Source organism: Typopeltis vanoorti, chromosome 6, assembly GCF_054136105.1.
Source record: "Typopeltis vanoorti isolate ZY-2024b chromosome 6, IOZ_Tvanoo_1.0, whole genome shotgun sequence".
Classification (NCBI taxonomy): Eukaryota; Metazoa; Arthropoda; class Arachnida; order Uropygi; family Thelyphonidae; genus Typopeltis; species Typopeltis vanoorti.
Genome location: NC_143554.1, coordinates 112,350,783 through 112,378,182, shown reverse-complemented (window position 1 = coordinate 112,378,182; position 27,400 = coordinate 112,350,783). Strand labels below are relative to the sequence as shown.

The 27,400-nt window shown below is 37.7% G+C and overlaps 1 protein-coding gene across 2 annotated transcripts in view; it reads right to left on the bottom strand.

The window, feature by feature from the left end:
• The window catches only part of LOC150105817 (uncharacterized), a 184,433-nt gene that overhangs the window by 112,049 nt on the left and 44,984 nt on the right, over nucleotides 1-27,400 (bottom strand). For both annotated transcript variants that reach the window (XM_090394358.1, XM_090394359.1), the window contains exons 2-3: nucleotides 16,645-16,769; nucleotides 102-175 (exon numbers count right to left, since the gene is read on the bottom strand). In XM_090394358.1, the coding sequence (XP_090250484.1) occupies nucleotides 102-175; nucleotides 16,645-16,769 (199 nt within the window). The remainder of the gene's footprint in view (nucleotides 1-101; nucleotides 176-16,644; nucleotides 16,770-27,400) is intronic.

Genomic DNA, 27,400 nt, shown 5'->3' with positions numbered 1-27,400 from the left:
CTACCTAATTGATCATATTATAGTTGGGAATATTATACTCTAAAATAAATGTCATTTCTAAAAGAGACATAATAAATCGATATCGTATGTTGTCTACTTACGCAAAGTCCTTGTCTATGAGCTACTGATCCAGCTAGAACTTCTGAAACAAACACACCAGTTCCGTGTTCCCATCCTAAAAAAATGAACAAAAACATTTATTGAAGTATATTAACATAACTTCGGAGCATTATCAATTATTAGTATTAAATAATGCTTGGACATTTACAATATGCACCTGATAAAGGAAGAGAGACGAAACTATCTATGAGATTTAAAGAATAAGCAAAATATTATACTGTACTTTTTGCAGTAGCTCAGTTAGAAGTGGGGCTTGCTTCCTCTGCGCTAGGCAGCCCAAAGATACGCTTAAGTTCCAGTCTAGTCGCTGGCGGGAGGAACTTTTTCTAAGCCTTTTTTCGACCGGTTACTGAGTTAATCGATCTCTGGCATGGACAAGCGGATTTTTTTCTCCCAAAAACTCTGGTTTTTCGCCCTGTAAGCTCAAGAAAATCGACCGTAAAACCCCTTTATTTCAGACAGTAACATAGCCTGTTCAGGTTAGGTACCGAGAGATGGCAGCACTTGTTTGCCAGTCTCTTCATCGGTGGCCGCTTATAATTAGTGATAGACTTTGGCCAGCTCTCTATAATTGGCTACCGGTGGAGATTGAACTGCCCACTCAGTCTCCAAAAGCTAGATAGGGTTAAAAGGCCTCGTCTACACCTTATAAGGGAATGAAAGGTATTAGCTGATTATTTATTTTATGATTATGATTATAAACATAATATATTACAAGAAAATAAATAAGTGTTTTTAAAATTCATGAAGCATATATTTATCAAAATATCTTGGAAAATTTAAAAAACCTACAGAATATTAGAATTGTAAAGATTATTTATAATGAATTTTGAATAAGTTCAACAAAGAAGTTTTGATTTTTTAATAATGACAACTTTTAAGGCCTCAATGCAATGCATTGCCATCATTGTACAATAATGTTCCATGTTAAACCAGCATAATTTTTTTTTTCTGTGAACTCTAGAGAAAATATCAAGAGTACTATGTAATGAGCGCACGCGCACACACACACACACACACACACACACACACACACAGAGAGAGAGAGAGAGAGACTTTATAATCTTCATTAAATTATTAACCCAAGAAACTGTATTAACTTTCTTTACTAAAATAAACAGTTCGACGATGTAAAATTATATAAGTAAAGTGGATATTAAATCCATCATTCTTTCAATTGTATTAACTTATCCAGGGGGCGTTTACAAACATCGACACCTTAACATGATATTCGAATCCACAATATCGATGACTTCTCTATCAAAGAAAGGCAAGGCGCATCAGATGTGACTGGACTCATTTATTCAAGATTCAGGCTATTTCCATACTTTATTGCCACTGTAGAACAGTCGGCCATTTCCACAGCGGCTGTAACAAGACTTAAGTTCCATGCACTGCATTTTTTTCTTAAGCGCAATAGATAAAAATCAATGGACTAAGAATAGTCGTCTTGTTTTTTTATCTGTTGGTTGAACCTACAACAGATATCTCCCCACTACATAAATGCTATCCAACTGTACTAGTGGGCCATTCGTATAGAATATAATAATAATAATAATAATAATAATAATAATAATATCGATATTATTGATATATTTTAAGTGATAATAATTAAAATATCTAGTTCATATGGAAATTCAAAGAAAATGATGATTTGATAGGAAATTTGATGATAATGGTGATGATTTGTACATTAACACCATGGGAGGTGTTAATGTACGAACTACTGATCCATTAACATCTCCGCTAGAGATCAAACATTACATCATTTCAAACCACTTCAGTCCTCCAATATGTAAAAGAATAGCAGTGATCTCCAACGGGCAATGATAATCATGCACTACTACTTAAGAAACATTCACAAACATCAGTATCGTAGTGGAATTCGAACCCATAGCTTTGTTTTAAAGGAGAAACGCTATCCATTTGGCCATCAAGCTAACTGTTTGCATGTCCTCGCTCTCTGGCCAAAGAATCGAGTGGGTTCGAATCCTGCCTTGGGCACGGATGTTTGTGACTGTTATTCACACACACGCACACACTCATACATGCAAATACACGCTTTTCCAAAATGGACTGGGTCACCAATTAGAGAGAGGTCTTACCCTGCAGTGGAGAACCTACAGACTGAATATCATCATAACATGCAAGCTACTTTCAATTGCGTGAATCTACGCACTAAAAGTTGTAAACCTATACTGCATTAATATTAGTACCGGAGTACGCCAAAAGAAAATCAATAAAAATCTGCTATAGAGAAAAAAAAAAAAAGTACCTTTTACAAACCACCAGACCTCACTTCTTGATAATTATGTACTGTATTTTACTTTCTACCATAAGTTCATCTAAAAAGTGAATCTTAAAAACCTAAAAAAAAAAAGAGAACTGTTTTCTTCTTCATCTTTAGCAACAAGTGTTCCGACAGAAACTCACCTGTCAGGCAGATCAAATCTCTCCATTTCTTTCTATCCTCCCAAATTCATCCATCAACAACCCTGTGCCATTTCAGGTTTTTCATTTCTAGATCTTCTCTCATCTGGTCTCTCCCACCTTTTCCTCTTGGTCTCTTCCTCTGAAATTTCATTCCATACATTCTTCTGGTATTTCTTTCTAAGTTCCTTCTCATTTGATGTCCAAATCACTTCAAGCAAGAGTTCATAAGCATTTCTTCAACACTTTTTGGCCACAAACTATTCCCAATGTCCACATTTCGTATTTTCTTTCTCTCTTTCTTTGTTTTTGCCAACATTGTCCTTAAAGTTCATGTCTCTTTTCTGTTAGTCTCCGTGTATCTGCTGCATAAGTCAAAATGAATCAAAAAGTAACATTTGCTAATCAAATGCTTGTCCTAAAGTGGAATCCCCTGGTCTTAATTTCCATCATTAGAAAGTAGACTTCCCAGATATGTGAGGATTTCACTGCTCCTCACTTCAGATCTTGCCCATTGACACCATGCTCTCACTCTTCCTACTAAATCCACATTTCTGTCACATTTCCATTTGTCTACTTACCTCTGTAGTTCTTCTGAATGCTGAAATGATCTGCAAACACAGCTGTTTCTCCTTTCCAGTCATTAAGCATATCTAGGACACTATTAATCACCCCAATCAACAGCAATGGAGATAACATCCTTTCTTGTCGCAGTGCATTTTTAAGTATAAACCACTCCAAATGACAAAATTTAATCTTCACATAGCAGACTCAATCAAAAGTTTTTTCAAAATCAAGAAATGCCATAAATAGGCTTTGTTCCAAATTCCCAGTGTCTTTCTTCCGTCATTATTCTTGCAACGAACATTAGCCTTTTCATTAGTTATTTACAAACTATGATATTTATTTATTTATTTATTTATTTTTTTTTGCTAGATGAAGCAAGAATGCTTTTCATATTTCCCGTTATCTGTAGAGGATAATGTAAGGATAGGGTGTTATTGAGCTATGAGCTCTGATCATAGCAGGAGGGTAACAGCAATAGCCGAGCCTCAGTTAGAACTTCACTGGCTACAGCATTGCCATCCATTAGCCTCCCTCGGTACCAATTTTAGTCACCTCGTACGACATGCATGGGCTGCAGTGGAGCTATTCTTGTCCCAATCACCCCACGGGGACTATCATATTCAACTTCAAATTCAACTTTACTAACTCCAAGGGTGAAGCAAGATGCTTTTTATATTTCCTGCTGTCTGAATGGATACAGTGAAGAAAAACGTTTATGAACAATATGCTCGCCCTGAGAGGGCAAGGGGATTATAGATCATTTCTTGAAATCAGGATAGCTTTAGGTCTTTTGTGTTTGTACAGATCCGTTTCATCATAGTCAGCAGCTTGTTGCACCAGTGGATTGGGATGTGTTGAAATTTTTAGGAAATATTTTGGTGCAAGAGACGAAGAAAGAGTATATATATAGGGGATGCTGTGTCCCGATGAAGTCGAACAACTCTGACGAACCATGGGGCATTCAGAATCATACAAAGCCACTTGTTTTGCACTCGCTGCAGTTTGAGCATATTAGTATCAACGGTGTGGCTCCATGCTGGCGAAGCATATGTGATTATAGGATGGACCATCAGTTTGTAGAGTAGCAGTTTGATTCTGGTGTGTAATTTACTGTTTCTGTTTATTAGGGAACAGAGCTTGGCGATAGCTTTTGATGCCTTTGCACACGAGTCCTTTATGTGGTGGTTGAAGGTTAGTCTTTTGTTCTTCAGTACACCAAGGTATCTGACTTCTGTTTTCCAAGGAATTTTGATGTTAAACAGGAAGATGTCCCCCTGTAAGAGATACTGTTCTTCTGGAGAAGAGCATGGCTATACTCTTCAAGGTGTTTACTTGAAATCTCCAATTGGAGAACCATTTTTCTAATATTTGTAGGTTTTCTTGGAGTTTTTTGGTGACTAGGTGCGGGCGAAGAGATCTGGTTAGTATCACTTTGTCATCAGCGTAGAGGGCCAAGATAGATGACATTGGATTGTGTGGAATATCTGCCATAAATATCGAGAACAGAATTGGGGCCAGTAATGATCCTTGCAGAACATCAGCCAGAATGGGGCGCTTGGTAGATATATTGTAGTTTATTTTGACCTGCATAAATCTGTTGCTGAGGTATGATTGGATCAACTGTACCTTTGATAATGCCTCACATTATCAAAGGCCATGGCCATATGATAATGTGAGGCATTATGGTCTGCTCTGGATAATGGCATATCATTATCCAGAAAGACATTTCTGCATAAACTTGAGTTTGATTTATTTCTTGAACTTGATTTATTTCTGCATAAACTTGATATTGGCATATCAAGTTTATGCCAATTGTAGCCTGTGGAAATATATTTAATTAGTCTATGGATCTGTTGAGTGATGCTATGACGTTGATGGAATCCAAATTGTTCATTTGGGAGGATATTCAGCTTATTTACTATAGATTGGAGTCTGGTGAGGATAACCCTTTCGACAATCTTTTCCAGGTTTGAAATCAGGCTAATGAGATATTTCCCTTCCTTTCCACTGGGAAGGGAAATATCGGAATCTAATAATCGCGTTGATTATGTTGGTAAGGTGCACAATGGCTCTGCGGGATAGTAGTTTAATAACTTTATTGGTGATGCCATCTGAACCAGGAGCTTTTTTGTTGTTAACATTTTTAATGGTGAAGTAGGGATGATTTGATTGAATGCTGGTGAAGTAGGGATGATTTGATTAATACAAGCATCAGGAAGTTTTAGTACATGTCTCAGATGACGAATTTTATTTTATTTTATTTAAAAACATGACGAAATTTATTTTATAAAATAAATTTCGTCATGTTTTTACAAGTGGTTGAAATTTTATTTTTCATAAGTAGTTCGACACTGCCCTTCTAATTTTTTTGCAATGATTTCTGCCTTCTCTGCATCCGTGTGCACAAGGCCCAGGTCCGATTATAGAGGGGGAAGAGATTTGTTTTTGTTTCTGAAATTCCTCAAGAGTCCCAAAATAGAGTGATCAGCAGGTGAGAAGGAAGCCAACTTATCCTCCCATAGTCAATCCCTGTGGGCTTTGAGGGGCGTCTCTCACAGCTCCATTTAATATGTTAAGAATTCTTTTGTCTTGAGGCGCGTGATTCCTTTTTCCAGCTTTATTTTTTATCTCTGATCAGGTTCATAATATCATCCGGTAACCGATTTGTTGTAGAGCGAGTTTTGTAAGAGGTGACTACCGTTATGGCTGCATTGATTTCCTGAGTAAAATTTTTGACTGCTGTTTCAAAGAACTCTGGGAGTTCGTTTGGTGGAACGCAATAGGTTGTGTTGCGTTCCCAGCTGTAATAGCACTGGATCATGGTCTGATGAGAGCTCGTTTAATTTTCTTAAATTATATTGAAATTTAACATATTGCAGGATGGCTATATCCAAGATGTCAGCAGTGCCACTCGGGCTGGGATGAGTAGGTGTTCAGTAGGGCCTGCGACGACCGCGCAATTGAATTCTGTGTAGTTGGCGAGGATGCGTCCGTTGTTGTTTGTGGTTCTACAATTCCATGCCGGGTGTTTGGAGTTTAAGTCCCCAGCAATAATGATGGGTTCTCCAGCATCTAGAATGGCATCCAGATACGTGTGCAGTAGTGTTTTTTGCGGTGGGTTGTATGCTGCATAAATTTTCAGTCTGCCAGTCGAGCTAGTAAGAACCTCCACACCAGTAACCTTGAGGTTAGTGGTTGGGGATTGTTCACTGTATGGTGTTGGATATAATTTTTAATAAAAATTGCAGTGCCACCACCTCTGTAATTTGGCCTGTCAGTTCTGTAGAGGTGATATCCCCTAATTTTGGGGCTGTCCGATGGCCTCAGATGTGTCTCACTTATCAAAACAACGTCTAGCTGAAGTCTCTGAGTGAACTCTTGGAGCTCCATCATCTTGTGTTTGAGGCCATTGACATTCCACATCATAATCTGTAAAGAGTCTGGAGTTAGTTTATTCCTGTTCATTAATACGTGCTGAGAGGATTGATCGAGTTTCATGTAGAAATCTTTTTTTTTTAGCAGCTGGTGAAGGATTGGACCTGCTGAAATCCTGTAGCATATTTACCAGCAAGGCAGTAATGATAGTCGTCAGGTTTGACTGCGCTGCTGATTGATTCTGTTCCTTCGTTGTTATGGAACGGGCCACGTTCACATAGGTTCTTGCCTGCCGTTGGTAGTTTGTTCTATAAGAGCCTCAAACTGCGGCGGTGGGACTTCTGTTACATATTGTTGAGCACTGTGAGACCGCGGTGTCATAGGTGTAGGTGTTCGTGAGCTGATAGAGGAAGGTGATTGTCTGTTTGTTTCGGATCGTCTGTTGTTGGGGTGTCGAACACATCCTTTATAGTTAGCTGGGTGAGGGCCATCACAGTTTGCACAACTACCCGGGGTGGTTTTTGGCTTTGTGCAGGTGTTAATGGGATGGCTCTTGGCACATTTCAGGCATTTATACTCTGCCTTGCAAAGTCTCTGAGCATGGCCAAATCTTTGACACCTGTGGCACTGTCCAGTTGAAGCTTTCTTCCTCAGAGGCTCTGGGGTGATCCAGAGTCCACAGACTGATCTTAGATCATAAATATTTTTATAAGATTTATGGATTTCCACTAAAACCTCTAGTCATCCTACTGACCTTAATAGGTGGCAGGTCCTGGTGGCGGAGGTCGGTCTCTATTTCATCTGTAGTTACATCCTCTGTTACACCTCGGAGGACCACCTTCAGATTCCTTTCCGAGCCGAGAGAGAGAGTGTGGTATTGAGTATTACTTGAACCTAGCTCTTTGGTCAGCTTTCTATATTCCATTATGGTAGCAGGCTGGATTTTGATGCTCATCATCTCAGCTGATGATGAGATACAATATATGTCATCATCAGCCGAGATATATTGTATTTGTAAGTTTGTCATGGTGGACCTTTTTAAGTGTGTCCATTTTTTCTTTTCAAGAAGGACGATAGGAGGCACCCTCTCTTTGGGGGAGTACAAGGGATCGGAACTGGGAGTGTCATCTTTCATACCGGAATCCATGGAAAGTTCCGCGCACGGACCTCTTCAATGTCTGGGGGAGTAGAAATCACCAAATCCAGCTTCTCCTCCATCTGGGCAGTGTCTTCTCCCTGCTCAACGTTTCCTGACAAGGAGTAGAAATTAAGGATGCCAGGCCACTCGTGTTCGACTTTTCTTACAATCCTTTTTAGAATGCTGAGCGCCCGCCCTTTGTTGAGCGATTCAATATAAGCGTTATCTTCCTCCTCGCACATGGTGATGATAGCACTACAATAGTTAATAATCTGGTATTTCTAATATATATATATATATAAGCCAACAATGGCGATTCTAACGACGTTGTGTCGGAAACAAAAATTAGGTAGCAAATCGCCCAACCTTGCAATTACAGTTTTCTGGAGTCAAGTACTTACCTAGAGTAACCGGAATTGCACATCAGATAACAATACTACCTCAACATTCTATGCACCACACAAACTCGAAAAAAAAAAAAAAAATACACTAATACTGAAATACACTAATACTGATCAAATTCACTTACAATTCATAATCGTCGTAATACAATTCACCACTCAAATTTCCTGAGCTATCGGAACTATGACATGATATCAGAATTATGAGATATGATATAAATGTAGATAAAATACCTGAATCAAGAAATTTAAAATAAGGTGTACAAGGGAAACTATCAAAAATTTTTAATTCTTTTCATTTTTTTAAAGTTATAAAAAGATTTTGGAGTGTTTAACATTTACATCAGGGATGCACATACTTGTTAAGCCCAAGGGCCGCATAGTTCCACTGTTACTTATGGGAGGGCCGCCAAAAAAAAAAAAAAAACTTGAAAGTTATCTACCATATATTGTTTATTTTATTTATAACTATCATAACTATTACAAAAAAGGTAATAAAAAGTAAGTGAATTTAATTTGATACGTGACTGCATTGATTTGACAATTGTTTTGATATTTGGTTCGAGTTTTGTTGTAGCCAACTGCAAAATTGATTCTAAATTTTCATCAGTCAAGCGGTTCCTATTTTTCGATTTGTTAATATTCATGACTGAAAAAGTTTTCTCACAAATATATGTTGAGCCAAAGAGGCTTGCACATTTTAATGCATTATCTAGCAACCATTTATAATTGTTTTTATCGACACAACGATAGAAGTTTAATAAATTGCCTTCGTTAAATTTATTTCGCAGGCTCTCATCGTTTTGAATGTCGATGAGTTCAAGCTGTGCTGATTCGGGTGCATTTTCGGACAAAATGGCAAAAGGATTGCTAAATAAATCTAGCAACACTTTCACTTTTTTAAAATCAGAAAACCGATCCTTGAAGGCTGATATCAAGTTATCAATCTTTTCAACATACACAGTTTTGAAGTTGACATTGAACTTTTCAGAAACTTTCTTATAATTAGGAAAATGGATGTAATTCCTTGGCTTCAGTGGGATTTGAAATAGATTTAACTTGCACTGAAAAGACAAAATGTGGCCGTAAAGTTGAGTAACCAATTGACCTTTGCCTTGAAGTCGCGTATTTAACGCATTTAAATGATTAGTAATGTCAACCAGAAAGGCTAAGTCACATAACCAATCCGGATTTTTTATCTCAGGGACGTTTTTGTTTTTTTCAGTCATGAAGATTTCAATTTCATCAATTAAATTTAGGAACCGCTCCAATGTTTGTCCACGACTTAGCCACCTCACTTCTGTGTAAAAAATTAAGTCACCATATTCACTTTCAATGTCTTCAAGAAACTTTTTAAATTGTCAGTGATTAAGGCCACGGGATTTTATAAAATTAATCGTTGAAACCACTACTTTCATGACATGTTCAAATCCAAGTTTCTTAGGGCAGAAGCTCTCCTGGTGGATTATACAGTGGAATTGTATCAACTCATCGTCGTGCCGTCCCAAATGCTGTTTCAATAATGTTACCAATCCAGAATTAGCTCCTATCATGGAAGGAGCTCCGTCAGTCGTGATACCTGATAAATTTTGTCAGATCTAAATCAATTTTGGAACACTGTTCCAAAAGCCCAGTGAACATGTCATTACCTTTCGTTTGATCTGACAATGAACTCATTCCAATCAGCTCCTCACTTACCTCAAACTCTTGCGTTATTCCATGTGCAAATTATTAACAACTGGGCTGTGGAAGTAATGTCAGAATTAGATGTGTATTTGAATAAGATGTTAATTGGTCCTTTACATTTTCCGACATTGTAGTAATTCTTCTTTGCACAGTCATCCTGTTTAACTGAATTTTCTCAACATTTTTGGCTGATTCAGGACAAATTTTTTTTAGTAGCTGTCTCAAGGCAATCTTTAACGAAATCTCCGTCTGTAAATGGTCGGCACCTTTTTGCTATAAGGCGAGATATTTCAAAACTTATTTCTGTTGCGATTTCCGAATCTTGAATAGGTTTTGTAAACATCACTTGATGACCTGTCAATTCTCATTTCAAAAATGAAATCTTTTATTTACGTAGTTCTACGGGTAGATTTGAAAATGTAGAATGCAGAATTTCATAGTGTCTTATACTGTATTCTTTTGGTATGGCTACAGCACTTTTGCAAATCAAGCACACGATATTATTAAACGACTGCACAAAACCATATTTTTCGGTCCAGCTATCCTGAAACTGCCGTTTTTCATCCAGTAGTTTACGTTTCCTACTTGGCCCTGCTTTATCCATTGTAGAATTTATTTTTTACCGTTTCCTCGGGGGTGATAATTAATTCTAGCAACCGCACCTACGAAAACAAAATACTCATATGACAAATAGACGAATTATAAAATTTGTTAACATTATTACTAACCAATTATCGTAAGTAGACAGGCAATCGTGACGTCACAGCTACTTTGCTTTGCGCATGTACTATATTTAAAAATTACCTATCGTGTAACTTGTTAAAGTTAAAATAATACACGTGAGGCGGGCCGCCAGCAAATCAACTGAGGGCCGCGGTCTGTGCATCCCTAATTTACATGAATGTTTTATAACTAAAATATAAATTTAGATAATGCATATCATCTTTTCAATAATTACATGCACTTTAGGCACACTAGTCGATTAGTTTCGATTATGTCAAAGAAAACTTTAAAGAGATGAATGGAGGATAGTATGTCTGTAAATTCAATTATATTTTATTTCCGATCGGCCTATTCTGTGAGGGGATAACTCATGTCAAAATATGCAAAAGACTAGTCATCCAAATCTGTGTGTGCAATGAGAATTCACATTCACTTCGAAGTGAAAATGAGAATTCATTTTCACTTCGCATTCCAGGACACAAAATGGAGTCATCACTACCGACTGACTACACAGCAAAGATTTTAAAGCTGTCTTACGAATAATTTTCATTATGGTTTCATGAGACACACACAAAAAAAAAAAGTATGTCTAGAGTAGATAAATCAAAAATCTCTAATTTCACTAACTTCTCTCACCGTATTCGTTGGATGTTTACAATAATACGATCACTAAATAGAGTTTTTTTGGATAACATATCTTAATTATAATACTCTACATCAAAGAGTTTTATGAAAACAAACAGAAATATCGCCAGTTGATCAAAATAATACTGTATTTCATATATATATATATATATATATATCAAGTTACAATTAATGTCAATGTGCTTGTGGGTATTCTGTGGGTATTTATTTATTTATTTATTATGGTCAACTAATACTTAGTTCAAGAATACTTCGAAAAATATTTTCATTTTATCCCATATAGTTCCATTTTTATTGGCAAAACGATTTGAAATGATAATAATAATAAAAATAATAATTCTCCGCTATAATTGGATCATTTTAATAATGAAATTAGGTGAAACAAGATTTGATATTTTGTTTTATCTTTTTGGCAAGGTTCATATTAAAAAATGTAGAATATATTATGTCCAAAATTTTCTAAGTTACTACAATGATGAATTTTCTGTGTCACTATACAAGAAAGAAATTGCGAAACAACACACCTTTTCATGATTGCCTTCGATAAATTTCTTATTGTTTTGTTGAACGCAGAGGTGTCTGTGTCCAGTTTGGAGGAGGAAGAATCAATCGACCGTAAGATGCGGTGATTGATTCATTCAATCCAATACTCTTGGAGGGTAATGGATGGCAATGCTGTAGCCAATGAAATTCTAACTGAGGCTAGGCTCGGCTATTGCTGTTACCCTCCTGCCATGATCAGAGCTTTAAATAGCTCAATAACACCTTATCCCTAAACTGTCCTCTACAGATAAAGGGGAAGATGAAAAGCATTCTTGCTTCGCCCCTTTAAGCCAGTCCTTATAAGGATAAGAGGTGTCTGTGGACGAATAAAAATAAATGGAAGTGAGACTGATTTTGATGTGAATGGACGTATTATTTTAGACTGAGCCTGATTAGTTTGTTTATAAGGTTTTCACGAAACGTGCATTGCACTGGCGCAGACACAGTTTGTTTCCTACTGTCTCCCCCCCACCCCCCTCTGCATGAAACATGCAAGAGGTCTAATGGCCGGCAGGTCCCACCCGCAATGAGGACCAGTGGTGGATTTATAGTTTTATTTAGGGAGGTAGGATTTCAATCTGTGGCCAAGTGATTTCGTGACACTCCTTTTCCCTATCATAGGACAGCTAGTTGTATTTTATTGCTGGTAGACACCTAAAAGGGTCAACCGGATTTGCTAGTGGACCCTCAAAAGTCCACAGGATTATCTTTAACCTGCTCGGGACACCTGAGCAATCTCTACTCTTTCTCCATCTGTGTCTTAACACATTTCTAAATTATTGTCATGGCAAAACTTCTGAATGAAGCCAAATTCGAGGAAGTATACATGGAATTCCTCAGACTAGGAAAGCTACTGAGTGATAATTGGCCAGGAAAAGTCAAGCTATTTGACACATCCCCCCCACAGCAGTCACAGAGGACAATATGGATGACACAAGTGAAGAGCCCATAACTCTGACGCAATCAGATTTTGCCCACTCCCCAAGTATGGAAGATACTACATCTCAAGACAGCAGTTATCAGACCTTGGAAACAGATATAGAGTTCCAAATGATCAAAAAGAAGAGGAAAATCTCCACCAGTGTGGAAGAACCCAAAACAACAGGGATAGAAGCACTCAATGGTCCTAAAGAAAATATACCACCAGTCATATTAAGGGATAAGGAAAAATGGATCCCTGTTTTGTCAGCCCTCAGAGAACAAAACATCTCCTTCTCATGGGCCAAAAACTCAGATGAGGGAGTTAAAATACAACCCGCTACTGTCATGGATTACAGACAGATGACCAGATTTATGGTAACGTCCCATATCACACCTTCACTTTACCCAGCGAAAAGAACCTGAAGGTAGTTCTACGTGGGATAGCTGAAGGTATCACTCCTGAAGATGTGAGCACTGATCTCTCCAGACAGGGCCTGTCCCCAGTAAAAGTGAACAGGATGCTGATAAAAGACCAATGCCTTTGGTGCTGGTGGAAATAAGCAATACACAAAAGCAGATCTATGAACTGACAGTAGTATGCGGACTCATGATTTCAACTGAGCCTCTTAGGAAAAGAGCAACTGCAGATCAGTGTCATAGATGCCAAAGGTTTGGATATGCCCAAAAATTATGTAAGGCAGCCTTCAGGTGCTTGAAGTGCGGCGAGGGACACTAGACCATCACATGCACCAAGCCATGCACAACTCCAGCCTGCAGTGCAAATTGCAGAGGACTTCACCCCGGATTGGATCTGAAGGTAGTTCTACTTGGATTGGAAAGGCATCCCTTTCCAATCCAAAAACTCGAGGATCAACAAAAGTCAATCTTGCTCCTCCATGTAACAACGTTTTAAGCAACCAAATAGATCGTCCCACAGTCCGAAACACCTCGCCTTCAACCTCACAGGAAGGATAAACCATGACCAAAACATATGCTGAGGCTGCAAGAACTAAGCCTCCTATATCTCTCGAGCTAGAAAGCTCCAACATCACATCAGTTTTAACAGTCTCACTTGCCACCATGCTGCAGGAATTCAGCAAGACATGCCCCTCACCATCTTCCAGAAAGAGATTCCTGCAAGGCACTCAAAACATTATAACAGCCATCTGTCATGAGTAATAAATTCAAACCAAAAGCTCTTAAGATAATGGCATGTAATGCAAATGGATTGATTAACAAGGTTTTGGAATTTCAAAATTTGCAACTCGTCTCAGTGCTGATATCATCTTGATTGGTGAAACACACCTAAGACCAGCTAATAACCCAAAACTCCGTGGATACACTATGTACAGAAACGACAGAATTGGCACAAGAGGTGGAGGCAGCCATATATATTAAGTTATTTGAATCATAATACAATAGACAAGCCCCAAACAGGAAACTTGGAGGTGACCGGTGTGGAGGTACATACCTGCAATTCTGGGAGTCAGTCTCAAGATCTATGCTGCTTATAATCCTCCGAGCATTCTTCTGCTGACAACAGATCTGGACTCCACACTTGGCCCAAATGACTCCATAATAATAGCAGGGGATCTCAACTCATAACACACAGCTTGGTACAGCTCATCAACTAACACCAAAGGCCACACACTTTTCAACTTTGCAATGCTCAATTCTGTTGTGGCCGGAAAGCAATAGAATCAGTCAGAAAATCCACTGTCTTCCACCCAACCAACCATATCCCTAAAGAAATCATGGAGCTAATCAGAGCAAAAAATAGAGCCAGAAAGAGATACCACAATACCAGAGCCCCACAAGATAAAAAAGTATTGAACAATCTAAACTGGCAGGTCCAGGAAGCTCTTCAAAAACACAGAAACCATGAATGGGAAACCAAATTGGCTAATATAAATACTGAAGATCATTCTGTATGGAAATTCTTAAGAGCAATCCGCACCAAAAAGCAACTCATACCCCCCTATACAAACCAAGAAAGGGACAGGTCACAAAGATGAAGAGAAAGCCGAAGCAATAGTAGATAACCTAGATTCTCAGTGCAATCCATCTTATACAAATCTAAATATCAACCTTATGTACAAGATTCATCGTCATGTTAGGACAACCTTAAGACAGAACACTGTTAACTCCAAACATATCACTTCTACAAATCCGGCAGAAATGATAACTATCATCTCCCATCTAAACAGTAAAAAAGCTCCAGGACCGGATGGCATAACTTAAAAAATAGTAAAACTACTCCCAAGAAAGGCCATAGTCCATCTCGTCAACATTACAAATGCCATCTTTAGATTCCAGCATTTCCCTACTACATGGAAAACAAACACTATCATGCCATTGAAGAAGCCAGGAAAAAATCCTCACCTTCCCGAAAGCTACAGATCCATAAGCCTATTGTCCAGCCTCGGAAAGGTGACAGAGAAAGTGATCCTCTCAAGACTCCAAGCAGAAACAGATAAGTTAGGAATCTTGCCTAATGAACAGTTCGGCTTCCGTAAGGCCCATAGTACAGCTCAACAAGTGCACCGGCTTGTAGAAATCATTACTAAAGGTTATAACTGGAAACTCAATACAGCTGCCATTTTCATCGACGCAGAGAAGGCGTTTGACAAAGTATGGCATCAAGGCCTTCTCTACAAACTGATAAAATTTAACTTGCCAATCAAGTTAATAAAAATAATACATTCTTACCTGAAAGACAGATATATACAGGTCAGGGTCGGCGAAACGGTTTCGACCAGACGCAAGATCTCGGTAGGCGTACCTCAGGGATCTCTTCTGGCACCTCTCCTGTTCTCAATCTATATAGCGGACATCCCTCTGAACCCAAGAACAACATTCACTGCATTATATGCAGCTACTGCACTGATGGCAAGATCACTGAGCCCAAAACTGGCAACTAAAAGACTCCAAACCAGCATACACATTTTAGAAAAGTGGATGGCAGACTGAAGGATCCAAGTTAACCCCCAGAAAAGCTCAGCTATATTGTTTACTAGAAAGAAAATCCATACCATGGAGGATATTTATTTATTGGGAGTAAAGATTCCATGGCAGACTGAAGTTAAATATCTTGGAGTGATTCTTGATAGTAACCTCCTATTCAGCAAACATATCAGATACATTACCTCAAAGACATCCAAAGTCTTAGCACACCTCTATCCTATGATCAACAGAGAAAGAAAACTGGACACGCAAACAAAATTAGCAATTTACAAGATGGTAATTCGCCGGTCATCACTTACGCATCCCCAGAGTGGAGCCACACCGCGAATTCAAACATTCTAAAACTTCAGAGATTACAGAATAAGTGCCTGAGGATGATTCTGGATGACCCTTGGTTTATAAGAAACACCCAGGTCTATAGAGAAGTTAATATCCCTTATATCTCTTCCCTTCTCCTAAATCTAGCTGAGAAGTTCTTTACCAAGACAAGCTTTCATCTTAACCCGTTAATCAAGGAAGCCTCGGAATATAATGAAGCTGAAAGTTACAAATATAAAAGACCAAAGTCTATCTTAAGTTCAGCTGAATACAACTAACTTCACTGCCCTCAGTGGGCGAGCATATAGCTCACCAACACTCCATTCAAAGTTCTTTCGTTACTAGACAAAGGGGAATATGAAAAGCAATTTTGCTTCACCCATCTAGCAGAAATGTTAAAACAGGTGTCTGTTGGTTGGATGGATGAAACCCTGTAAGGGTAATGGATGGCAATGCTGTAGCCAATGAAGTTCTAACTGAGGCTCGGCTATTGCTGTTACCCTCCTGCCATGATCAGAGCTTTAATAGCTCAATAACAGCTTATCCCTACACTGTCCTCTACAGATAACGGGGAAGATGAAAAGCATTCTTGCTTCGACCCGTTAAGCCAGTCCTTATAAAGGACTATAAGAGGTGTCTGTGACCTTTTCATGGTTCGTTGTTTCAATTTACACCAAACCAAATGTATTTAAGGTTACATGTGTGTTTGTGTGTTCTCCGACTGATTCCTCAGTTCTCCATGAATAAAAAACCCGAGTTCACGATCTGCTTAGTACAGAATTATTCAGATTCACTTATAAATGATATTCTTACCTCCTCTTATGGAGAATCCCAAAGGCATATTTCCTTTCCTGCGGAGTGTGACTATTCTTATCTGGCTTGTATGATATGGCTCCAAAATCGTGAAATTTCCTGGATGATGATTATAATGAACGGAGCTGAAAGCAAGAAGGAACATAATAAATTGGTTTTATTTAAAAAAAAAAAAAACATTCGTCTCGTGTATTCATTTTATTGTACTCTATTTATTTCATTTAGGAAAGCGAATTGTGCTTATGTGTAAATAGTTTTCAAATGCGCATGCGCGGGTATTCTGTTCTTATTGGTAGGTATAAAGATGCACACAGATTACAAATAAATAAATATCGTGATTAAATTAATCAAATGGTATAATTAATTTAACCAAAACAGAAAGCGTGGAAACGTAAGTCTAGTTAATTTATATAAAATCACGGCCTTTATACAAAATCGATGAAACAAGGCAGCAGCTATTCTTATTTTATTTTTATAGTAGTCCCATCCAGGAACGGTTGAAAACATATAATACATTAAGCTATAAAACAATTCTGTGGCAATTTATAAACTAAGTTTAGAATACTAAATTTTTAAAAAATACACTGGTTTCTTCGTATATTTAATGTATTCATAAAAAAAGTTACATGCTAACATTAGTATACAGTGTTTTAAATTCCTTAAGTTTAGCTTAGTATTAGTCAAAAGGGTAGACAATTTGAAATAATTTTTTAATATCCATATAACTAAGGTAAGCATTTTTTTCCATATATAAAAAATGCTTAAAAAATCCGAGGTTCATCTGTTAATTTGTGTGTGTGTGTGTGTGTCTTCTGGGTCAGTTTACTTGTTTATGGGATAAAACTCAGTCGCTTGGAGAAAAAACTCGTCCAGCTCCATATGAGAACTTACCTTGAATTGAAGAGTCCATATAAAAATTCTTTGCGTCGTATTAGATGGGATTCGAACTCTGGTTTTTTCAACCAAAGGTTGGGAAAATGTTTCTGTTGGAAAAAGGTTTCACTACCCAGTGAACTACGTTTCTTAAATCTTAATATCATAAAGAATTACAATTTTACGATTTCTAATATGTGCTAGGATGTAATAATTTCGAAACAAATATAAGAAAAGATTGATGTTACATATTAAAATTATTAAGAAAAATGAATAATTTTAATTTCTTACATGAATATGCTTGTGAACTGAATGTAGAAATAGGTTAAATGCTTTAAAAAAAATGATGCTAGTCATTGCCAAGATACACCAAACCGATGCCAAGCATCAATTTGGTGTAGGCCTTAAATGTTATTTTTTAAAATTAATTTATGTATACTTAACAGACATTTAAACAAATCATAAATAAATAATATAATCTTTCAACAAATAATAATTAATGCAATGTTTTTAAAATATAAAATAATAACACGATTCGGTCTACTTGCGGGAAAATTCATCAACTGCGCATGCGTTTGTTATTAATGATGCTGCCTTGCAATTATTCGTTTATGGGGGGCTGTTTGTCTTGGGCCTTAAAGATGAAGTTATGCCTCTGTTTCCAAATAACGAATTTTTGTAGTAAGAATTTAGCTTAATTTTTTTATATAAGTGGTGATTTAATCTCCTCACTTTTAAAACATGAAATATAAATAAAAATATGGATTTTGCATATGAACTGATTTTGACTAAAATAATAATTATCATTACGTGACACTTCCAAGAGCTGATAGTGGGAGGGTACACTCCACTACAACTCACCCTCTCCCTTACCTCCAAACTATACGATGCTACTACCATCAACGCACAACGCCATCTACCGTCACCACCACCACATATTTGTCTGCAATCGTGTGTGTGTTCTCATGGTGATTTGCTTGTATGCCGCATGAAATACCGAGTTTCCGCGGGAAAGAAAACCCTGCTACCTCCGTATGAGATCGACTAACACGTCTTCAAGACCATATAAAGATCTCTCTCTCGTCACTACGAGAATCGAACCCAGTTCTTTTCTAATCCAAAGGCGCAATGTACCGGCGTTCTTCCACTTGCGCTACTGATCGAATTCAATCAAATTGGAAAATTTATTTTAAAAAATAATGAAACATTTGCAGACGTTATGATTTTCTCCAAAAATATGAGGTGGGCCACATTTTTGTCATGAAAACGTTTTACAGGCTTTATAAAATAAACTCTTACCCGGTGGATTGCTAATTAAAACTTTATTAACTTTTTTGAAAGAGCTACCTAAAAGCATTTTTATCTTATTTGAATAAAATGTGAAATACAATTTCTTGCAAACCAACGAAAAACAAACAAACAACAACAAAAAAAATCTTACAAAATATCATATCAGATATCAGACGTAAGTTCACATTGCGTGATTTTTTTTTTTTTTCACATTTCTGTAAGTAGCATATCAGACATTACAGGTACTACAAAAGGAGCTATTTTTTTTGTCATACTTTAATAAGTAATATGCCACTGTGCGACCACAGATGCGAGACCTCTCGACACTTCTGCGCATGGCAGAAGAAGGCGAATCATTCTGATAATAGGATAATCAATGCGTTTCGTGGGATGAGTGTTTATTATCGTACGTCGAAAATTAGCTTTTCTTTTTATGAAAATTCTACTTTTTAAAGTGGTAACTATTTTGCTTGTACAACAGTTTAAACATTTTACGTATAAAGCACGTGATTTCCCGTGTTAGTAACGAATTCGTACATCGCCTTATTCCTTTCACCCCTTCAACATGAATTGACTTTTCTTGGCACATTGCCAGCCGCGAGTACCGCATGTGTGGTCAGACAGTACAATAGTCAGTACATTTTGCATATACAGAAAAAAATGATATGTACAACTTCACTAACAGAAGTGTAATATGTAACTAAATCGCAAAATTTTATTTTTGATACAGATTGGGATTGGGATTTATATCGAGAAAGCGAAACATGTAAGAAATACATCTAGTAGAAATAAAAATAAAGCATATGAATTAAAACGTACTTATTATTCAAGCAACAGCAATGCCACTAATAGTATAATGTAGTACAGTATCTCTTTTTAAATTGCAACTAAACTTCTCAGTACTTGGTTCACTTTTTTACATACAATATCATTAATTTCTTCTTTGTACAACTAGAAGATATGATTTATGATTATTAAACGTGCCCAGAGAACAATTTAACATCGTTCAAAAATGTGTAGTCAGCAATGTTAAACCCAGTTGGCGACGTGGCTCATGAGTCAAAACTGAAGACGTCAGTAGTGCTGTTAGGATAGGATACAAAGTGAGGGACAGCGAATGAGTTGGCAGTTTTGACAGGTGCTTGAAAGGTGACACGTGTACAATGAGACAGGATGTGAAAGGTTAGTGGATGTAGCGAAAAAATAAGAATATCACAGTGAATGTTTTATGTTGATTGCCACGTTGGGACAGAAATGAATTCAATCAATTAATTTCTGTCAGAAATCAACAGACCAATTCACAGATGATGTACAGTTCATAGATGTATGAAGTGCATTTGATATATGATGTACATACTTTCTTTACCTTGTGCGTCAGCAAGCACAATGACTTTTTGGGCCATTGTAAGAATCAGAAGGGAATTTCTCAAAACAGTTATTAAAATATTACATATTATTTTACTTGGTATACTATAAAAATTGTATAAAAAGGTGTATAAATAAATCTCGTTAGAAAATCGAAATATTTTAGCATTTTTTAATAAAAATTTAAATTTAATCAAATTTTCAAAAAAACTTCTCTATTATCTGATGTCCTAACTCTTTTAGCAACTCTACAGAATTCCGATAGAGATTTTTGGTGGGCAGGCTAAGCTTTGCACTTCAATTCAATCATGTAACCGCTGTCCTTGTAGTACGACATGGTTTGAAAAAAGTCTGGTAGGATCTATAAACGCCATTTCTGCATTATTAAACCTTTTAATCTTCAACGATCATGAGGTATAACAGGTTCATCACCCTTCGTTGGTAAGATTCGCATTAAACAAAAGTAAGCTTATATTTTGAGAAGGTCGATTGCACTACACCGTCCATTCACTTCCTTTTCACACATTACTGTTTCACTACTGCGCAACGTTCACCCTCATAAACTAATGGGCATCTATACTGTTACAAATTAGTATAACAAATCAATCCCAAAAGTTGGCAGAGCTGTAAACAAACAAAACCAATGTAACCCTATGGAAATAACGTTTGCATCCATAGTGCCAGGCCATCCGAAGAAGTCTGATTCCAGTTGCCGACTGAAGGTGTTAGAGAATTTATTACTATTATTATTATTATTATTATTATTATTATTTAATTTTAACTTTTAAAACTTCATTCATAACGAATCCGCATTTGATATTATTATTATCATTACATGACACCTCCAGGGAGTCCAAAGACTCATCGAGAGAGGGCACCCACTCTACAACTCTCTGTCTTCACCACTCCACCAACCGCAACTACCTTCATCATCTACACCAACGCCGTCTACCGCTGATCACCAAAACAAGTATTTTCACAGACAATCACAAACATCCATGCCCACGGCGGGATTCGAATCCGCAGCCTTTTGACTGGAGAGCGGATACGCTAACCACGCAGCCAACCAGGCAGGCATTGATATGTACCCATATGAAATATTATATTAATGTGCACTTGATATACTGGCAATTTTGGTTATCGAACTCTTCCTGAGTTCAGTGTTAAGTCTGTTAATCGCTACTTGACTGAATTCAATGAAAAAAAAAAAGCGTTATATTTAAGTATACACCATTTATATATATATATATATATATAAGTGATAGAGTAGCTGGTTCATGGATGACTTCTTAGTATCCATAGGATAACAGATGGCAATGCTGTAGCCAATCAAGTTTTACCTGAGACTCGGCTGTTGCCGTTACCCTGCAATGATCAGAGCTTATAGCTCAATAACACTCTATCCATACATTCATACATTCTTTTCTACAGATAACGGGGAATATGAACACCATTCTTGCTTCGCCTAATCAAAAAAAAAAAAAAAAAACTTCTTAGTATGATATGATATATTTAATATTGATATATATGTGCATATATATCAACCTGCTGCATAACTTACATTCTCGGTTATTTATCCCTCTTACTCCCGTCTCCAGTTTTAAGTCGTTTAATTGAACTCAGGAACATCGTTTTATTTAAGCATGATAATTTTTTATTCAAAAATGATATAAAATCGAATTTACGGATAATTTTAAAAGATCTGCAGTTTACACACACACACATATATATATATATATAAACTTACATATATACATAACTTACATAATATTCGTTACACCAGGTCGCAAATCAACTGTACTCAAAAACATTGTTTTATTTGAATCAACACCATTTTATTATTATTAGACACTTCCATGAAAGCCAAGGACTCATCGAAGGAGGGAACCTGCTCTACAGCTCTGTCTGCACTTAATCCACCAACTGACCGCAACTACACCGACGCCGTCTATCGCCGACCACCACCACTCGTATTTCCACAGACACTCACAAACATCCATGCCCACGGCGGGATTCGAACCCACAGCCTTTTGACTGAAGAGCGGATACGCTAACCACTCGGCCAGTCAGGCCAGCAATTTTGTTTTTTATATAGTTTTTTATAAAATATAAAATAGCATAAAAAATAGAGAGCATACATAATTTATACTCCGTGTGGTGGTCGGGATAAAAATAGCCACACTGTAGCCCATGCATGTCGTATAAGGTGACTAAAATGGGTACCCTGGGTGGCAATGCCGTAGCCAATGAAGTTTTAAGTGAAGCTCGGCTATTGCTATTACCTCCCTGCCATGATCAGAGCTTATAGCCCTATATTACCCTATCCATACATTTTCTTTACAGATAACGGGGTATTTGAAAAGCATTTTTGCTTCACCCATCTAGCCAAAAAATAAAAAAATAGATAATTTATGTTTTTGAATTCTGATTTCTGATACGGGATCTGGTAGTCAATTGATTGAAATTGAATTGAGTTTTCGGGATGGTTATGCGACGGATTTGACTGGTAGGATTTTGCCGATCGGATTTGTTAGGCACAAGGTAAGGCCTTTAATGCAGATTTCCCAGGCTCTCTCCTGTTCCCTGCCCTGTGCCCGTCTTTAGTCTTCCGCCTCTAGTAGGAGATTTCGACTGCCGGTCTACACTTGGTGGAAAGAAGGGACAAGACAGGTCCTGAATCCCCATTAAATCACGGGTTGATTTAATTTAAATCATTGCTGCTACTTCGAGCGTTTTGCTAACGCTCGGTTTTGCTGGCAGTCCTTTGAGGCTGCGGGATTCTCTGTGCGGGTAGGATAGTGATTGGGTCTACGGGACTTTTATGCTGACTTAAGCTTAAACAGTGCTTTTACACCTCAGTTTCTCAAAATGTGCGAAGTTGACACTGACACCCTGGTAGAGTCACTAAACAGAGGGCTAGCCATAAACATACTTAAAAAGATTCTAAAAAAATTTGAAATCAATTTTTACTCTATGTCAAGGGACGACGAAGAGGGTGACAAAAATGCTCCAACAGAAGAGAAGCTGGACTTGGTGATCTCCGCCCCCTCAGACTTCACAGAGATCCGAGCGCGTAAGAAGCGAAAAACCACGGCCTCTAAACCACCAAAAGAGGATGGAATGGAAGAAGATGGCCCAGTTTCGGACCTCTCTACCTCCACTAGAGATAAGGTACCTCCGACTCCGCGATAAACAAAGATGGATGTCTCTTAGGGCCACCATGTCCAATCTAAAGATCTCTTATATCACCGCCAAAAATGTCACCGACGGCATCAAGATACAGCCCACCACAGTGATGGACTACCAAAAACTGATAGGATAAATGAATGCCAGAGGCATTCAGTATCACACCTTCTCGCTCGACTCAGAGAAAAATCTGAAGGTGGTGCTCCTCGAAGCACCACCTTCAGATTCTGTGGATACCTCTGAAGATGTATCCACAGAAGAAGTGTCTGCTGATTTACGCTATCAAGACCTGCCACTTATCAAGGTCAGCAGAATGACCAAAAAAAAAAAGACTCCGATGCCACTAGTATTAGTTGAGATCCATCAAGCTTACAAACAAATTTATGACCTGACGCCAATCTGTAGCCTTAAAATCAGCCCAGAACCCTTAAGGAAAAGGGCTTCGACAGGTCAGTGCCACAGATGTCAAAAATTTGGCCACGCCAGAAAATATGTAAGGCTCAGTTTAAATGTCTAAAATGTGGGGACAGCCACCTAACCAATATCTACACAAAGCCGAAAACCACCCCCGCTAAATGTGCCAACTGCTGTGGCCTTCATCCTGCCAACTATAAGGGATGTACTCAGCACCCAAAGAACAGACGGTTGGAGACAGCCAAACAGTCCTCCTCCTCCTCTAGTACAAGAATACCAGAGGCCCCTGCTCCACAGCTGGAGGCTCGGTGGCTTTCAAAGATAGGGGTGCCAAAGGCAAACAAGAAGTCATGCAGATGTGGCCCATACAAAACAAGTCAACACCAGAACAGAATCAGCCACAGCACTTACAAAACTTGACACCTGTTATTACGGCCTCTCTAGACAACATGCTAGAAGACTTCAGCCTCTCAAACTCTTCGGCAACCTCCATTAAAAGATTCCTAGGCGAAACACAGGTCATCCTTAAAGCACTTATAGATGAATAGAAACAAACTAATTCCACCCTCTCTTCAAATCGTTGCATGGAATGCAAATGGCCTTAGAAATAAAATTTTGGAGCTCCAAGATTTTCCCCATAGACATCAACCAGATGTTATTCTAATAAGTGAAACACATCTAAGACCCTCAGACAGCCTTAAAATAAGAGGTTATCTACTATACAGAACCGACAGGTTAAACTATAGAGGCGGCGGCACTGCCATCTTCATTAAAAATTATATCAAACACCATCCTGTAAACAACCACCTTGAGGTCACAGGCGTGGATGTATTCACCAGCTCGGCTGACAGACTAAAAATCTCCTCAGCTTACAACTCACCCTTAAAAACTCTACTGCATTCTGATCTAAATGCCATCTTAGGCATTAGAGAGTCCTTCATTATTGCCGGAGACTTAAACTCCAAGCACTCTGCCTGGAATTGTAGAACCACCAACAAGAATGGCTGCATCCTTTCCGACCACATAGGATCAAACTATGCTGTTGTGGCAGGCCTCACCGAACCAAATCATCTTAGTACGTTTGGCATTGCCGACATCCTGGATATAGCTATCCTGCAAGATATTAAACTTCAGTACAGCCTAAAATCATTGAAGGAGTTGTCATTTGATCATAACTCAATTCTACTACAGCTGGGAAAACAAGAATAACTGTCTACTCTCTCTCTCTCTCTCACTCATTTATATCGTGGGAAAAATTGTCAAAAGTACTCCGGGATTACATTGGACCTGTTCCTCATATAAGCTTAAAAGAAAATGTTGAAACCACAGTTACAATCCTCACCCAACAAATTAACTCTGCTATAATGGTAGCCACCTCCCACAAATCTGTCCCCAAGCCTGGTCGTCTGCTGGAGGCCATTATGAACTTGATCAAAGGAAAAAACAGAGCAACGAGAAGATTTCACAACACCCACGCACCACAAGAAAAAACAGTTCTTAACAGACTAAATGGGGCAGTGAGAGATGCACTCAAAGATTACAGAGATCAATTATGAGCAGAAAAGTTAGCTTCTATCTCACCTACTGATCACTCTATCTGGGGTCTACTGAGGAATATCAGAAACAAAGGCAGATCCCTTCCGCCCCCCTATACTTTCTGACCAGGACTTTGTTCACACAGATAGAAAAGGCAGAAACCATTGCAAAAAATTTAGAAGAGCAGTGCAAACCTTCTTATGAAAACTTAGACTTCGATCGCGTGTATAAGATTCACAGACAGGTCAGACACTCATTAAAACTCCCTGATACCGGTGCTGACCATATTGCACCCACATCACTTGCTGAAATATATGATATTCTAAAAAATTTAAAGATCAAAAAAGCTCCTGGACCAGATGGCATCACAAATAAAGTGATCAAGCTGCTGTCCCGAAAAGCTGTAGTGCACCTGACCATAATCATAAATGCAATCTCGAGGTTTCACTATCTTCCTACCACTTGGAAACTGGCTGATGTATTCCCTATTCATAAGCCAGGCAAGGACCCACATCTGCCTCAAAATTATCGTCCAATCAGTTTCATCTCTAACCTGGGTAAGGTTGCAGAGAAGGTCATCCTCTCACGACTTCAGGCTTCAGTAAATGAAATAAACATCCTAAAGAACAATTTAGTTTTCGGTAATACCATAGTGCTACCCAGCAAATCCTCAGAATAGTTGAATATATTACCACCAGCTACAACTGGCGTCAATACACTGGAGCTGTTTTTCTTGATCTATCCAAAGCATTTGACAAAATATGGCACTTCGGATTGCTACATAAACTTATCTCAGCCGATATCTCATTGAAAATGGTACACCTAGTTAGATCTTATCTACAGAATAGAAGCATGCAAGTCAAGATCAATGGTACTACCTCATCCCAGCGGCAAATCTTGGCCGGAGTACCGCAGGGATCCCATTGGGTTGTGACATTCCGCACCCTCGTTTGGTGAATTTGTGTTATAATAAGAAAAGAAAAACATTAAAAAAAGTAAAGGCTTTAACAATAATTGTTACAAATGTTCGAAGCATAACATAAGTTATTTTTCCTCTACATAATAAAAAATATATAATTTATTTATTTATTTTTTACTTGTTTCCGTGACAAAATAGGCTTCTCTTGCAGATGATATGACAATTAACGTCGTCAAATAAGTGACACGAGCAAGTACGGCTTTTCTTCCCAAAAAATACGGATTTTGACCTCGCATCTCAAGAAAATCGACCACAGAACTCGCACTATTACGAACAGTAATGCGAGTGTTGAGATTTAGGACCGCGAGACAGCAGCACTTATCTGTTTTTTCCTCTATTTCTCTTGAAAAGCTTTGATTCATTAATAGTTCGGCTCACTATCAGTAAATGTTTAAAGGATGAAAAATGTCTACAAAAAAAGTTAATTGAGGTCCATCTACTCCTTTGGGGATAAAAGGTGTTAGAGGATATTTTTATTTATTTTATTTATTCATTTTAATATATAATAGCTTATTAATAAAAAATAATTTTTTGAGAATATATCTGAATCAGATCTGGTAATATATTTCATTATGGAAAACATTTCAATTAGCAGATTTAAATTCAAAGCTCTCGGCGTTGGTACAAATACTTGCACCTCTACTTTAAATCTCTAAATTCAGATAAATTTGCTAAACAAAGAACAGCATAATTTGAAGTGGATAGTTGTACTTTTCCAAAACGAAAAAACATTCCAATTTGGTTATTGTGACGTTTCTATTTTGCAGTATACTAAATTTAAAACCGATATTATTATCGATTTTAAATTATTATTATCAGATTATTATCAGTACAGTAACAACATAAAGCAACATTTAGATAATTTTATTGAAAAAAAAACAACAACAACTAGTATGTCAATTGCTCGAGCTGTAACCATTTCTTTTGATAACAATCAAAATCTCATTAAGACAGTCTTTTTCTGGTATTTGTTCAGTTAATTAGAATGAGAATGAGGACAACAGCGCATTTTCTTAATTAATCACCGCACTGATTTTGTTTTGTATTCTCTGCTCTGAGTAATTAATATACCATTGTCATTAATCTAATCTTTGAGTACCATGTATTTTACAT